Source organism: Manis pentadactyla, chromosome 1 (genome assembly GCF_030020395.1).
Source record: "Manis pentadactyla isolate mManPen7 chromosome 1, mManPen7.hap1, whole genome shotgun sequence".
Classification (NCBI taxonomy): domain Eukaryota; kingdom Metazoa; phylum Chordata; class Mammalia; order Pholidota; family Manidae; genus Manis; species Manis pentadactyla.
In genome coordinates this window covers 234634138-234650085 of record NC_080019.1, presented here as the reverse complement: position 1 = coordinate 234650085, position 15948 = coordinate 234634138, and the positions used below count along the sequence as shown (strand labels likewise).

General features: G+C 43.1%; 1 protein-coding gene across 7 annotated transcripts in view; it reads left to right on the top strand.

Moving 5' to 3' along the window:
- The window catches only part of DOCK3 (dedicator of cytokinesis 3), a 347773-nt gene that overhangs the window by 237888 nt on the left and 93937 nt on the right, over positions 1-15948 (top strand). For all 7 annotated transcript variants that reach the window (XM_057487070.1, XM_057487065.1, XM_057487062.1 and 4 more), the window contains exons 10-12: positions 4240-4321; positions 9157-9217; positions 10387-10534. In XM_057487070.1, the coding sequence (XP_057343053.1) occupies positions 4240-4321; positions 9157-9217; positions 10387-10534 (291 nt within the window). The remainder of the gene's footprint in view (positions 1-4239; positions 4322-9156; positions 9218-10386; positions 10535-15948) is intronic.

The following is a 15948-nucleotide window of genomic DNA, read 5'->3' as shown; positions in this document are numbered from 1 at the left end:
TTCATGCACAAATTTTTGTGTGGTCACATATTTTCTTTTCCCTTTGATATATACCTAGGAGAAGACTTGCTGGATCATATGTTAAACTATGTTTTCCTTTTGAGGAGCTGCCAGACTGTTTTCGAAAGTGGCTGCATGTTTTACGTTCCCATCAGCAATGTATATGATGATTCCAATTTCTCCATCTCCTTGCCAATACTTGTTATTATCCATGTTTTGGATTAAAGCCATTCTACTGGAAGTGAAGTCATATCTGATTGTGGTTTGATTTACATTTCCCTAATGACTAATGGTATTGAACATCTTTTCATGTCCTTATTGACCATTTGTTTCTCTTTTATGGAGAAATGTCGATTCAAGTCTTTTTATTGTTGAGTTGTAAGAATTCTTTATATACTCTAGATACAAGTCTCTTATCAGATATATTACTTGCAAATATTTTCTCCCATTCTGCACATTTTCTTTCTCTTTTTTTATGGTGTCCTTTGATGCACAGAAGTTTTTAATTTTGTTGAAGTCGACTTTATCCATTTTTTCTTTCATTGCTTGTGCTTTTATTGTCCTAAGAAACCTTTGCATAATCTGAGGTCATTATGATTCACTCTTAGTTAATTTTTATATATGGTGTGAAGTAGGGGTCCAAGCTTCATTCTTTTTCAAGTGGCTATTCAGTTGCCCCGACACTATTTCTTGAAAATATTACCCTCTCTCCCCATAGAATTGTCTTGACACTCTTGTATAAAAATCAGTTAACCATATGAAAAAGTTTCAAGCTGGGAAGTGATATGACCTGATTGACATTTGAAAAGGATTCTTCTCTAAGAGAGGCAAAAAGGGAAGTAGACAGATCAACTGGGAAGCTGTTGTGAGAATTCCAGCTATAGAGTCTGTTGGTTGCCTCGTCTAGCAGTAGGGAAGGAGATGGAGAGATTTACAAAGTTTCAAGGCTATAGTTTGGAGAGGGAATTAACTCAACTGAATGTCCTTTTGTGTATCTGAAAACCATCATTTCTACTTTGCCTTATTATATTTTCTTTCAGATGGTCTTGAGAAGTTTTCCTGATGTTTCTCTAAACTTTTCTTTGATATTCTTATTTCCTGTTTTTCTGATAAGTCTCAACCTTCCATTACTAAAACTACAGACTTATTTGTATCTACATTTGTTGTTTCCTCCTTCACCCTTTCCTTGATCCTCTTAGTTCCTTGAAGAAATGGGGACCTCAGTGTTTTTACTAATTATTTTCTCTCTCCTCTGTCTTCAATATTGTCCCTCCTACTAGAATTGTCCCTTTAGATGTAAATGTTTTCAGGTGTATCCCATATTTTTGTGAAGTCAGGTTTGTTGAACTGTAATTTATATGTAGTAAAATCTACCCCTTTTTAATGCACAGTTAGGTGATTTTTGCCAATTTGTAACTGTGCAGCTGCCACCTTCATCAGGAAGCAGAGCTTTTTATCACCCAGACAGCCCCCCACGCCCCTTTGCAGCCAGTCTCCGCTGTCCTTCCTCAGCCCTGGCAGTTCTGCTTGATGTCTACAAAAAAGTAGTTTGCCTTTTCTAGGATGTAGTATAAATGGAGACAGATAGTGTGTGGTCTTCGTGATTGGCTTCCTCCACTTGGCATAATGATTCTGAGGTTCATCCACATTATCATCCATCTCAGTAGTTCGCCCTGTTTATCACAAAGTGATGGGCCATTGCAAGGGCCACCCATTCATCTCCTGATGGACATTTGGGTTCTTTACAATTTCTGGCTGTTATGAGCAAAGCTGCTCCAAACACTCACTCTAAACATGGGCCTTTGTGTGCACATACGCTTTCCGTTCTCCTGAGTAAATACCAGGAAGATAATTGCTGGGTCATATGGTAAATGTGTGCTTAACTTCATATGAAGCTGTCAGGCTGCTTTCCAAAGTGGTGATGCCATTTTGCGCTCCCATCAGTTTATGGGAGTTCTAGGTGCTCTATGTTCTTACCACCCCTGGGAACACTTAATCTTAGCTGTTCTGGTGGTGTGTAGCCATGTTTAGTTTGCTTTTAACACCTTTTAATTTGCATTTCTCTAATGACTAATGATGTTTTCATGAGCTTATTTGCCATCCCTCTATATTCTTTGGTGAAGGGTCTGTTCAGATCTGTGTCTGTTTTAATTGATTGGTTGTGTATTATTGAGTTCTGAGAGTTCTTTCCAAAATGTTCCTAATTCAGTTCTTCTTAGATGAATGTTTGTAAATATTTTCTCCCAGTCTGTACCTTGTCTTTTCATTTTCTTAGCACTGTCTTTCAGAGAGAAAATGGTTTTAATTTTGATGAAGTCCAGTTTATCACTTTGTTACGATTCATGGTATTTGCTTAATAAGTAATCAGGTCACAAAGATTTTTCTGTTTTGTGGTAAACATGGAAATACAAATGTGAGCAAAATATACAAAAGTGCTTGCCTTCACTTTTTTCCTGTGTTTTCTTCTTACAGTTTTATAGTTTCAGTTCTTACATTTAGGTCTATGATCCATTCAAGTTAATTTTTTGTAGGCAGGGATCAAGGTTCAGTTTTCTTCATATAGGTTGTTCAGTTGAAACTACTATACTCCCTTATTGAATTTTGATACCATATTGAAAAATTAATTAATTGAGTATATACACATAGGTTATCTTATCTATTAACAAAAACCTCCCTCAACCCAGCGTGCACATTTAGGTGGAAGTCCCTCATCGCGCCCGTCACGGCGGTGCTGGGAAGAGCAGTGCGGGCTCGCTGGGTCGGCCTCCTCACCTCCCGCTCCTCCCCTGGCCTTCCCACCATTCCTTTAAAAAGGCCCTTTGCCGGAACCACCAGTCACCTCTGTTCTGACACCCAGTGGACGCTGTTTTGTCCTTGTCTTGTGACTCCCAGTGGCCTTGGGCCTCGTTGGGCCCTCTTCCCTCTGGCAGACACTTTCTTCCCTCGATTAATGCAGCACTCCACCTCCCTCCCTTACTTTTCTTCTGTTTTCTCTTTGTCCCTGTGCGTCCATTAGTTCTTCTTCAGCTTGTTTCTTAGATATCAGCATCCCTCTGTTCAGGCCACAGCCTTTTCTTCTCTTGTTCTGTGCACAGCACCTACTTATGCCCATCTCACCCCTTGACTTAAGAATCTCACATTTCTGTCTGGCCCAAATCTTTTCTGAGCTTCATTTCTGCACACTTAGCTGCCTACCAGGAGCATGAGCTCTAGGAAGAAAATTTCCTGTATATCTCTTGTTCACATTTGCATTCCCGTGTTCACACAGAACTTAACTATTAGTTGACTAAATGAACAAATAAATACATGAACAAAGTAAGCAGCCTGTGCCCTGAACATTATAACTTATCTTATAATTCTAGTATAGTATTTTAATACTGGCCCTTGTGCTGATACCACACACTGCACATACACATGTATGTGATGCGTACATGCCTGGGGGCACAGGAGAAGTGGATTCCTTTCAGAATCCCATCCTGAGTTTGCCAGGGCTCTTTGTGCTAGTCCAGCTGTTAGGTAACTGGGGATGAGGAGATGAGAATGAGGGCCTGGGCACAGGCCGGAGGGGGCGAAGACCAAGGAGACATTTCTCTGGATGTTACAGGCCCTGTTTCTGAGATTTCTGAGTCTAATAATTTCCTTCAGGAATTAACCTGTATTGTTTGGGGGATAAACTATTTTAATGACTCTGTTAAATTCTGAATGTGGCTTCATGTAACATACATTACTTCTCTTTGGGCTTTCACCCAATTTTTGTCAGTCCCTGTAACATTTTTTTTTAGCCCTGAAACGATTCTCCAGCGTTACATAGGAAGATGTAAATCAGCTAATGTAGACTCTTTTGGATCTACTACGGTGACTATTTTTGTGATCTGAGTGTCCACAGTGAAGAATGTATATACCTGTATGGGCTCAGCATTGTGCCTGGAGCTTTGGGGTGCTGGGGAAACATGTCAGACCCAGTGTTCATTGCTACCTCAGGGAGCACATGCCTTTGGGGGGACAGGAGTCCCAGCCAGCAAGTAAACAGCAACCTCTCTGGGGCCACTGGTAGTGTCCGCTGCATGTTGGTTGGCAAAAGGCTAGTGTCCTGCTGCCAGACAAGTGCTTCCAGCCCTGCCGTCCCCGCGAGCTGCTCTGGAAGTGTTTAGGGTTTCTCTGAAAATGCCCTTTTTGTTTGTTCTGGAGCATGCGGTCCCTTACATTTATTTCTCTGTCTCTCTCTCTCCTACGTTTCAGTGAGCGGTTTCTGGTGAGACTGAACAAGAATGGTGGGCCAAGGAACCCAGAGAAGATAGAACGAATGTGTGCCCTTTTTACAGTATGTGCAAATTCTCTCTCCCTTCTCTGCTGTTGACTCTGACCAGGGTTCTGGTGTGTGCAGATGGTCACCCTGGAAATGAGCATTTGTTCTCACCTCCCCATACTCTGGGGAGAAGAGGACTTGATTTACATTTCTATCAGGTTTTAATTAAACATTTAAAGAGAACTGAAATTAGCTAGTTTTTAGTTGAAATTTTTATTAAAGAAATACAATCGAGTACCTTTTACTGATGTAGATTTTATAAGCCAGTAACATAACAGATGTTTAAAATCTGAGAAAAGTCTTTCTTACTATTCTTATGCAAGGCCACTGGGAATGTGTCTGATGTATATTTTCTCTAAAGGCATTTACAGTTTGCAATGTTTTCGTAAGTGCAAATAGACAAACTGAACAAGCCCTCCTCTTTCAAATACTGAGTGGAGGTCCTTTTCCTGCTGGGCTCTGCACTCTCGTTCCTTCGGAAGAAGCACACCATTACTCCTGGACCCCCAGACGACGGGTGCGCTGGCTCCGGGAAGGTGGCTGCAGCTGGAAAGGGCTGAGCCTCACGGTGCCTGCTGCCTCGTGTGTTCCTCAAGTTGGCTCTGACCTACCACGTTTGTTTTATTTTACTTAGTGAAAAAACTCACTGCCCAGCTTTATTTAGTTAGTTTATTTGCTGAAGAAGAAAACAGGACTGTGTCACAGTTTTAGACCAGTTTCACCCACTGGGGATTCTTCGATTTGCTTCAGTGAGACGCACCTAGGACCCGTTGATGCAGGGAGGTGTGATGGCCTCACAGCGCCCTGTCCTTGTGTGGGGGGCAGGACTGGTGGGTGACAGGCAGGGGCCCAGAGCTTACAGGCGCCCCTCAGACACAAGGGATTTATCCAGATATCTCATATGTCACTTTGTCTGAAAGGTAAGATTGGGGTTGTTTACCTGACTTTTTTGTTCATTTACTACAACTTTTATATCTCAAATAGTGTTACTGCAGAAGCAGAAGTCACTTTCACAGGAATAGCTTTTGTTGAAAATGTTCCAGATACACAGAAAGATTTATAAATCTAGCTAAGGTAAAATGATGTTTTTTCCATCTTTGAGCTCAGCATTCAAAGCTTCTATGAGAGATTACAGGACGAGCAGACCCCTGAGCCCCTGCGGGCAGTTAAGGGAGTCGAGACGGTTTCCTTTGGAAGATCAGCACTCTTTCTGCAAGAGGCGGACATGAAGGGACCGAGTCCAGAGGGCAGTAAATGGGATTTGGGGACTCCTGACCCGAGAGTGCCTGACACTGAGGCGCTTCTCTGGGCCGCCTTTCTGGGCCGAGACTGGGAATAGACGAGGCAGCCATCTGTCCAAAATGTCTCCATGACCTCAGGAGGCTTTCTATGACCTGGGCTCTGATAATACTGGGTTGAAGCAGCAAAAGAAAGTGTCGCTCTCTCGTTCTGCGGTGCCGTGGGAGCGAGCTGCATGCGCATGCTATGCTGGAACATGAAGAGTGCAGTCCTTGTCTCTTGAAAAATGAGCTTAATTATGATGATATTTGAATGTAATTACAGTAAATCACAATTTTCATTTCACAGTATTGTAATTGTCTATATGGGCCCAGAGGCCTAAGCTGCAGCTCCAGCTCGATGAATCAGAGATGCACGCAATGCTCATGATGTGCCCTTACTGTGCCACAGTGGGAAGGCACAAAGCTGCTAAAAATACCAGTTCTATGGTTCCCTTTGCAGTACAGTCCCGGATTTTTTTTGAAAAGATCCCAAAAGTAATAGAGGAGTTTTTACAGAGCACACAGTCTTTTTGACCAAGGTTGCCTTAGCCAGGGTTTTCATGAGACACTTTGAAGCTATATGAAGTAACCATTCCTGCAGAACCTGTTACTGCATTACCTAGGACCTGAGTGCTCCTGTGGGCTAAAGGAGCTTCCCAGATCGATACATGTGCTACAGAGTTTAGAGTAAGTGCAAGAAAGTGCAGCCACAGCTGTGGTCGATGCCGGCTTTGGCTACCTTAGTGTCAGGACAAGGGGGCCACACAAACTGAGCGGTGGCGCAGAGCAGAGCCACGCTATAGCTGCCACGCTGTCCGTGGCACGACCCTGTTCTCTGTCATGACAGCCTGGTTTTTTCTGACCTCGTTAGATTTCAGAGCTTCCTGTGCAGAAGTATTTTATCCAGCATGGAGGTGTTCCATATTTGTGTGACTGTCTGATATGGTGAGGATTTGCTGCCTTTGATGATAGACACTGGCTGTATGTGTGTGTGTGTGTGTGTGTGTGTCTGTGTACTGACTCACTGCTACACGTCCCGTGCCTCGCACACAGTGCCTAGCAAGTGCAAAGGCCTCAACAAGGATTGGTTACATAAATCAATGAATATACATTTATTTTTTTTATATTTGAGGGACCAACTCAGAGAATGAACTTGTACTGTTTTCCCTGCATTCATTGGCATATTTCTATATTTATTTATGCTCTTCCAACATTTTGAAATAGAACGGTAGGCAGTAATTTATTGGAATTAAGAATGAGTTTGATTATTAGTATAACATGTATTAAAATATTGCCTCCTTTCTACAGCAAAAATATGAAAAAATTTGCTTTGTTTTATATTTGTAAACCCCATTATCTCAAAAAGGGCCGTCCAGGCAGGGAAGTTAATTTACTCTTCCATGTTTCAAATGGGACATTGAATTGGTAACTGAGTCTACGATTCTGAGCCCTGAGCCACTGCTCTGCCTCCCCACCGTGCAGTCGGGAACCAGCTTCTAGTTTGTAGGATAGGAGGGTCTGGTCCAGTGAGTAAACCTAAATTCAAACCCCACTCACCAGATGAGTGGGGGGTGAGGCACCTCTCCCCACCTTGGTTTTACAGGTCTTATACTTTAACAGATGTGGATGGCCATCTTTAACAGATGTGGAAGACACCTTGTCTTGAAGCATGTATGTTTAATAACTCTGTGGTAACTGTGTTTAACCATGCACTTATATTTAATAAGATCACTTTTACATTGGAATTAAGTGAGACTCACAAATAATAACTTTACCTAAAATAATTTTTTGCACTGATTATCATCTTATGTTTATTTACCTCAAATAAGTACCACAGAGAGGATTCTGGGTACCATGTGCAACATGGCCAAAAAGACCCCTACCCAGCCAGGTGGAAATACTATAAACAATACTTAAGGCTTCTTCTTATTCACTCCGAGCCAAGGGAGGTCCATGCTTGTGTGTGTGACCCATCTGTTCAGTGTTTGGTCATCTTTGGTGACTGGCTAGAATTCCCTAGTAAACTGGGTTCAATGATTATAATGGTCATTTGACAGTTTGGAGTAACATAGTCCAAGCTGGCAGAAGGAGCCGTTTCACTGTGGAATGTGTCAAACATTTCTGTGTCCTTCAGTAGTAGACATGTTTCTATCCCAGAAAGCACATAAGAAAAGTAATCTGTTTCTCAGTTTCTATTTGGTATTTAGTAACCTTCTTAATAAGTGGCAAAATACAGTGCTATGTTGAGAATGTCATTTTAAAGTCCATTTCTAAATTTGAATTAGCGAAAGGGAGCCTGAACATCCCTTTCAACATCAGACAACTTTCATGTGAAAATGTATCTTTGTGATTCCAGAGATACCAATTTATTCTGTTAAAATATTTTATAAGCTGTTTTATTGTGAGCCTATTTCATTATTCTATTAAGAATTTGGTGAGAAATTAAAGCCATCTGGAATCTATAGTTTTGGTTCCACCATTATGCGTTGCTTCTTATTGTCTGTTTTCCTCTCACGTGCTCAGGACCACCCCCAGGGCAGAGCTGGGACTAGGGAGAGGCAGGCAGAGCTCAGGGCCCGCGGGGGAGCCTCCTGGAGGGGTGCCCTGGGGCTGCCCGCTGGCCGCACCTGCTCCTGACCCTGCAGCAAAGGGACCTTTTCCTAGAAGCAAAGGGGGAATCGTGGGAACCTGTCCCGTGAAGGACAGCGATTACTCTGTGGGCCGTCATTAACCCACAGCCATGGCGCGAGTGAGTGGCAAGTTGGTGACCTGGTGAAAAGCCTGGAACAGAAAGTATATTAAAGGAGGTTTTATTACTTCAAGTCCTTGTGTTAATTAAAGTGTAAATATGTGCTCATAAATGAACAGTTCATTTCAAAATATGTTCTAAACTTACATGATTTAATCTATGAAATCAATTTCATAACTCTAGTTTAAAATGTGTCTGACTCTGGATCATATTTGTTTACTAAGGGAAGCCCTTAAAACTTTCCAGATAAAACCATTTTCAGCTTTACACTTTAGTACAAATGATAGGTATCTAAATTTAGAAATGGAGATCAAACAGTTGAGATTTCACTAAGACCAAATTAATCTCCTTTTAAGGGAACATATCTAGTATGTACTAATCATTGTGGACATGGGATAAATACAGAATTAGAATAAACTTAGAATTTCACTTATTAATGAGCTTTTTGCTGTTTGCCCTTTTTTCTCTACATTAAACATTTCTTTTTTTACAAAAGGTTTTTATGTGATGTTAGAATAAACATGTATAAGACACTATCACAAGTATTTGTAACGTGAGAACTCTTGTGGACACTTGTCAGGTGTTCAGTAAGAGAGAGAAAAATGCTGTTCGTAGGATAAATTTTCAAAGGCATATGAGATACCCAGATTTCCACTGCTGGAATCTTACAAAAACACTGACCTGCTGTGTGCATTAGCCCCTTCCTGCCTGTAACAAACTAAAAGGGACGAAAGCAAACCACTCTGAGGTTCAAAGTGAAATGTTAATTATTGTCTGTGTATTCATTGCCTTAATTCACTTATTTTTTTCTCTTCTCTTAGGATCTGAGCAGCAAAGATCTGAAGAGAGATTTATATCTAGTTGCCCATGTGATACGAATAGGTACTGTTCACCTTACCCTTCCCATGACTCAGGCGGCCCGGCTGGGGATATAGTCTGCCCTGTGTGTGAGCTCTGTCTCCTCGCCGGCTCTTAGTGCCCAGCAGGGCTCAGGACTAGAGCCCTCTGGCCCTGGAGCCCACTTAGGCTCGCTGAGGAGGGAGCTGTTTATACAAATGAAGGCATTTTTTTTTTCCACTTGAGATCTGCTCCCTATCTGTTTTGGACCCAAACTCTCTTCAAGTGGTCTGCTTTTTCACATTCTCTCCATGACAGCACCTGCCCTTCCGCCAGCCCCCTGCTCAGGGACCTAGCCGTAGGTCCCCAGGGCCACTGACTTAACAGGCGGTGAATGGCCTGTGCTGTGTTTTTTACCCAGAAGTGTGTGTCTATGCCATTTTCCACAGAATAGAGCCCCTGCCCCTGCAGTAGACAGTGGTGTCTCACTTAAGCACACACAAGGTGGAGAGAGGGGTTCTCGCTGTTGTTCTCTGGTTGGTTTGCCCAGCTGTCTTTCCAGTTTAGAGCACAGTCTGGGGGCAGTGACTGACCAACTCTTCCTTCATGGGTTAGGGTTCAGGCAGGTCTTGTACATTTGCCAAAGAACATATCTCAGTCCTTTGCCACCAAACCACCATCCGCTGCACTGAGCGCTAGCCGTGCTCCAGCCCTGTGTGTGCAGCCCTGCTGCCGCCGCAGCCCTGTCCGCTTCTGAGGCTCTTCTGGCTCCCGCTCTGCTTTGTTCCCGAGCAGCTCTGCTTGGAATAGCACACTGCCCTTATCTGTGCATTAGTTTCTACCTGGCAGCTGAAACACCACACTTTATATCCTTAATATGCCTAAGGACTTTGAATCTATTAAACCTTGGTTTTTCTAAGAAATTCATGAATTATTCTCATATGATTAATAAATGCATGGTGGACGTTGAGGTAGGCAATGATGGTGGTTGACTGAATGAAGTGCAGGAAGAGCCCTGGCCAAAGACCTGCTTGGCATTCCTCCCCATAAACATCCTTCCATCCTTCGATGCTCCCTTCAGTCCTCAATTAGTCTTCCAATTTAGATGATCTCTAAGGCACCTTTAGCTTTGGCATCTTTGGATGACAATCAGGTGTTGTTGGTGGAAAGGAGCTTGGAATTCTCACTGACTGGCCTTTCCTACTGTGCCCCAGGCCGGATGCTCCTGAATGACTCCAGGAAGGGCCCTGCACACCTGCACTACCGGCGGCCGTACGGCTGCGCAGTCCTAAGCATCCTGGATGTCCTGCAGTCACTCACAGAGTTAAAGGAAGAAAAGGATTTTGTTCTCAAGGTCTACACGTGAGTAGTGAATATCAGAGATACTTTTTTTTGCAACGTAAGACATCCCAGCACTGTCCTTGTTCCTCAGGTTTGCAGGACACACGATCACCAGGATGTGGGTGGGGAGCCTGGAAAATGCAGAGGTTTTGACCTGAGCTTTGGGGTTGGCCCCAGGCAACTCTATCTTTAATAGGCCTCCCAGGTGATTCTGAAGCAATTTAGAACCTTCTATCCCAAAGTAAAAGTCTGGTAGAGTGCGTTTCCTCTTCTGTTCAGGATTAACCAACCTTATTATATTTTTAGAGAAAAGTGAATAATACCACTTTTCAGGTGTTTTGGATATAAAAGAGTCTTCTGTGTCTCACACTTACCCACCAGCTATTGTAACTGGCTCCTGAGGTAAATTGCTTCAGGGAACAGTCGTGAATAAGGCTGCCCTGTCTTTGAAGAAAAGCTACTCACGTCTGCCCCCACACACCTGTAAGTCATGCCTGGCCAGGAAGGGGGTACTTTTAGAGTTCATCACCCAAGTAATCTGCCGTGAAGCAGTGCACCTCTCCTGCCTCTTGCTGAGCAATAGAAAAAACAAAAGAAACGGGATTCCAGGCAGCTTGTCTGTCTGCTTAGAGAGACTTAGGCATGAAACAGTAGGGCTGAAAACATGACCAGCGGTGTCCGGTGAGTTTTTAAAGCAAGTATATTTCTAACTATGAGCTTTATTTTAAAGAAGCATCTGTCCTCTTGATTCTAACCCAATATTGTTTTTTCAAATTAAATCTAACACTGTCAATCACCATGTTAATACATCTTCACCATAATATCATATGGATATTTTTCTCTGCTATCTGTTCTGTTTCAGGCATGAAATAAAATTCACAATTACACTTAAAATGGGCCTTTATATAATCAACCACATTTTATTAATCTCAGAGTAGAAGTCCATACCTCTCCATTACCTGTCCTCCTTAAGCTCTGTTCTGGTCCGAGTTGTGCACTTGGGGTGGGGTCTTCCTGCGGGAAAGCACCTTACAAAGGTGGGTTTTCTGTTCCTTTCATGCATTGGTCACAGACTTGCTCCATATACCAAGCTTCTTCACTGATGGGTGCTGTGACTGACTTCTCTGTACACCTTCCTTCCTTGGAAAGGACTAACTGGATGTCCGAGAGCACCATCGTTACCCTCTCATGGCCCTCCCCTGGTCTATAGACAGCACTCCAGACTTGCGTCCCTGGTGCATCAGCTCTTCCTTCTGTGCACATTCTTGCTGTGGACAGCGCCCTCCTGAAAGTGCCGTCATCCCTCATTGGCCTGACTGCTTCTGAACAACAGCTCAGGACCAGTGTGGCCTTTGTAAGAAGTAGGATCTGCGTGTAGCTTTTAGCTCCTCCTATGAGCCATACCTAATATGTTGCCTCTAAAAAGCCAAAGACAGATATTTTTTTTGAGAAAGTAAGGTTTTTAAAAAATTTTTTGGAAGGACTAATAAAGTTAAAACATAGGATAATTTTTCCACTTGAAAATATTAGCAGACTTTCAAACAAACTTTCAATGCATGTTTGTGTCCAGTATGGAATTCCTGTGGGATTAGTATTAAATCCACACCAGCACAGTGAATTAAGCCCTCAGGAGAAGCAACATTTTCCAGTAAGTTTCAGGGGACATGTTTGTTAGATTGGATGGGAAGCTTGAAGGGTTTACTCCTTGCTGCTCACAGTGTGTCTGTCTCTGCTGGGACAGGACAAAAGCCCCTTTATAGCTTTAATCAGGGGACTGGCAGAGTCGCTCATCAGTTACTGACATTCTCCCCGTTTCTCTCATTGTCCAGTCAGCCTCAACCGAGCAGATTCAGCTCCCATGTGCCACGGCCACGGCTTTGGCTTTCCAGGTGTTGCTCAATGTCATGTGTGTATGGCCCAGAAGGCACTAAGAAAACTGCAACAAGAAGCTGAGGCATGAACACTAGGTCACTGCCTACTCAGCCAAAAGCCTTAAAAATCACAAATAAACAACTACTCTGTGCATTCAGTCTAACATAGATGTCATAGTTTCCTCTTGGCCAGAGGGACCAGGGTGACAGGCAGACACAGCAGTTGTTGAACCTGGAACCTAGGGAACAAAAGAGAGGAGCACAAGGAGCTAAAGTCAACACTGGGGTAGCATTGGAGGTTGGGGGCTGGGGGCCCACAGACACAGCATGCAGCCAAACACCAGAGGCTTCTGAAGGTGTGGCACCCACTGTGCCCCCTTCACAGAGAGAAAGTCCAAATAGACATTCTTAGTCAGCCTAATGCATTAAATAGGTAAGGAAGTACTTAGAATATTAAATTTATCATCTTAGTTATATTTTAAACTATGTTATATAAAATGTGTATGCCTCAAAACACACATCCTCAATCCAACATTATGTAAAGCTGAGCAGTACTGCATATCCCCCACTCTCACATGTTGGGAAAAAATTTTATTAAAAGTCTCTGCATGCAGCCATGCCATTGAGTCTTTGTCGCCATCAGAGTCACTTTTTGAGAAACCTGACACACATTATGTCCTCTCTGGTTGGTTTTGGTACCTCACTCTGGGGTCCTGATGACACTTTCCCTGGAATCTCGCCTGAACTGAGGCCCAGTTAGGTTTGCTGAGCATCTGGGCACTTGGTGTCTTGTCTTTATTTGCCTCATGGCCCACGTGTGTACCTCCTATGCTGCTTTTAAGGGGAGTTTTACAGAACAGCCCACACTTCAATTTGGAGGTCATGCCCAGAGATAAGTACTAAATCTGTGTAGTTTTGCTCTTAAAAAACTGTTCTTAACCAGTTCTGTCGGACAAACTTTAAAAACATCTAAAACCTGCATTGATTGAGGTCATTTCAGGCTAATGTAACTCACCCAGATCGCACTGTGATAGCCAAAATAGAGGGATTCAAAAATGCCCCGTAGCACAAAAGGTGTCCCTGTCCCTTTCCTTTTCTGTGTTGCTGTTCTTCTAGGAGAGTGGCATGAAAAGCAGTAGCTCTAAGAGCAGAGAGACGCAGAGCTGCGTAGCAGCTTTGTCAGCTGGCCTGAAAGCATGTCGGCGGTGTGTGTGGTCCCAGCACGCTCTTTCTAGATAGACGTGCTTCCATCTGTTAGGGGGACACACAGATCAGCTGGATGGCATGGTGAGCAGGCAGAAGCTATGAGATTGGGAAAAACCACCTTACTTCCCTGAGCTTCAGTTTCCTCCTCTACAAAACTGGAAAAAAGGAAAAAGAATAAGGTACTATAAGGCAGAAAAAAATAACCCATATGAACCAGTGAATCAAACAGGAAAGAGATGGTTCATGAAGTGAGACATACCCAAATAATGGGCAGAGTACATGCCATCTAAAAGGAGTCTCCTGTTTTGTTTTATTTTGTTTTTGGCTAGTGACTCTTGGTTATTGGCAAATCCCTCTTTTCACATCTAAGCTACAAATTCTGCATAATTCCATCCATAATGTGTTTCTCAGTTTCTCCATGGTGGTCACATGACCTGTTTCAGCAGTGAAGCCAGTGAATGCTTGTTTAGTGCTCTGTGCTCTGTCATTGCCCTCCTGGATGTGCCCAGTCATATGGAAGCCTGTACCAACCCCGGGCACTGAGAAGGCTTCACCCCCTTACAGAGGAATAGATGCCAACAGCACAGTTAAGTAAGGGACGCAGCAAATTGATGGCATTTCTTGGAAGAACGAGAGAATGGGTTATGATCATATTTTGATTTAAAAGTTCATCTTTCATTTAACCTGTAAGGATTCAAAAACAGCAACAAAAAGTGCTCAGTAGAGAAGTCCTACCACAGGCTTTATAGAATATATTATTTTTAAAGTGTTAATTCTTCTTTATGGTCAATGTTTGGTTATGCTTCTTATTAACCAATAATAAAGGCACAAATTAGGTTAAAAACTGCATTGATATTTCGGTTTGTAAAAATGTAGACATTTCTAACCTAAAGGAAATGCTCATAAAAATAAATGCAGGATATAAAATCATCCATCACAAAGGTGCATGTAAAAACGTAGACTGTACAGTGCAGAAGCTGTTGTGAAAGTGTTTCAGGTGGAAGGCCTAGAGCAAGGGGCAGAAGAAAGCCCATCCAGTCTCAGTCGGACAGCAGGAAGTGCAACTGAGGTGAGAGAAAGTCTTGCTAGGTGAAATTCTCAAAATACAGTCAAAAAACAAAATCCATTTGTTATTAATAAGAGATTCACAAAGATAAGATAATAAGAGGCACAAAGTGATGGAAAGTCAATAGGCTAAGTAAGGATCAAATACAAACAAATGTCACAATATTAACGGGGAAAATGAAGTATAAGCTAAAAGGTATGAAGTGGATGTGCTGTGGCAAGAGTGCCTGGGATTGACAGGAGAAGAACACACACTGTAGGGTTACATTTGGTTTCCTGTTGATCCTCCAAGAGCCCATGATCTCATGGGCAGCTAAGGGCCTCTCAGGGCAGGCCAGACACAGCGTGTGACAGCACCACTCACTCTGTCAGCCCCAGGGTCCCCAGGGAGCCAGCCCCTGATGACCTGGTCTCTGCAAAGCAGGGGTTATTGCTCCGCTACCTGTTAAGTTCAGGGTTCATCCCTCAATGCTGGAGAAGTTTGCCCAGTGGTACATGTGCTTCAGTTTAAAGGAAAGTTGACGAGACTCAGCCTTAACACGTGGCCTTAACTGGGGAGTAAGAGCAGAGCCAGGGCCCAGGCGTCCTCGCCAACCTCTCTGTCTCCAGCGTGCCAGTATTGCAGAGAGCCCTCGTTTCCTCCACAGAGATAGAAGAGCATTTGATACCAATACATGGTGGGATTTATAGTGAGGATCTAATTGTTAGGACCTTTATGCATGTAATAATATTGACTCAAAATTATTATAGCTAATTTATTAGAAATACAAACAGTAAAAGTATAGTAAAAGCAAGGGATTTTAACGTACCTCTTGACAGATAAAAATAAATCGGGATAGAGATAAATACATACTTACCTGATTTAGAAGAGAATTGAGTAAGGTCGGTGTGACAGGGACTCACTCAGCACCTTTGAGCACTGTCCACGAGGGGTGTCAGCATTCTTACAGACGTGGAGACAGGGCAGAGTGGTGAGGCGTGTGTTGAGCAGCCTGGCGAAGAGAACATGCTCTCAGCCACTTGCTCTCCTACCTCCATGGAGGGCGAGCGTAACTCGCAATGTAAATGAGGACATTCTGACAGTCAGAAGGAGGCTGTTTATGCCAGGACAGCAGGTGTGAATGGACTGTCCCAGCTCCCAGGCTCTCCCAGTTCTAATTAGCTTTTTTGTCCTACAAACAGAATATATCTTTTTCAGTGCCCATGGAACATTTACAAAAATTATTCATAGAATTTCCATAAATTCTGTAAGGCACAAGCCACACTCACTGAGCCCAGTGCAATTAGCATAGA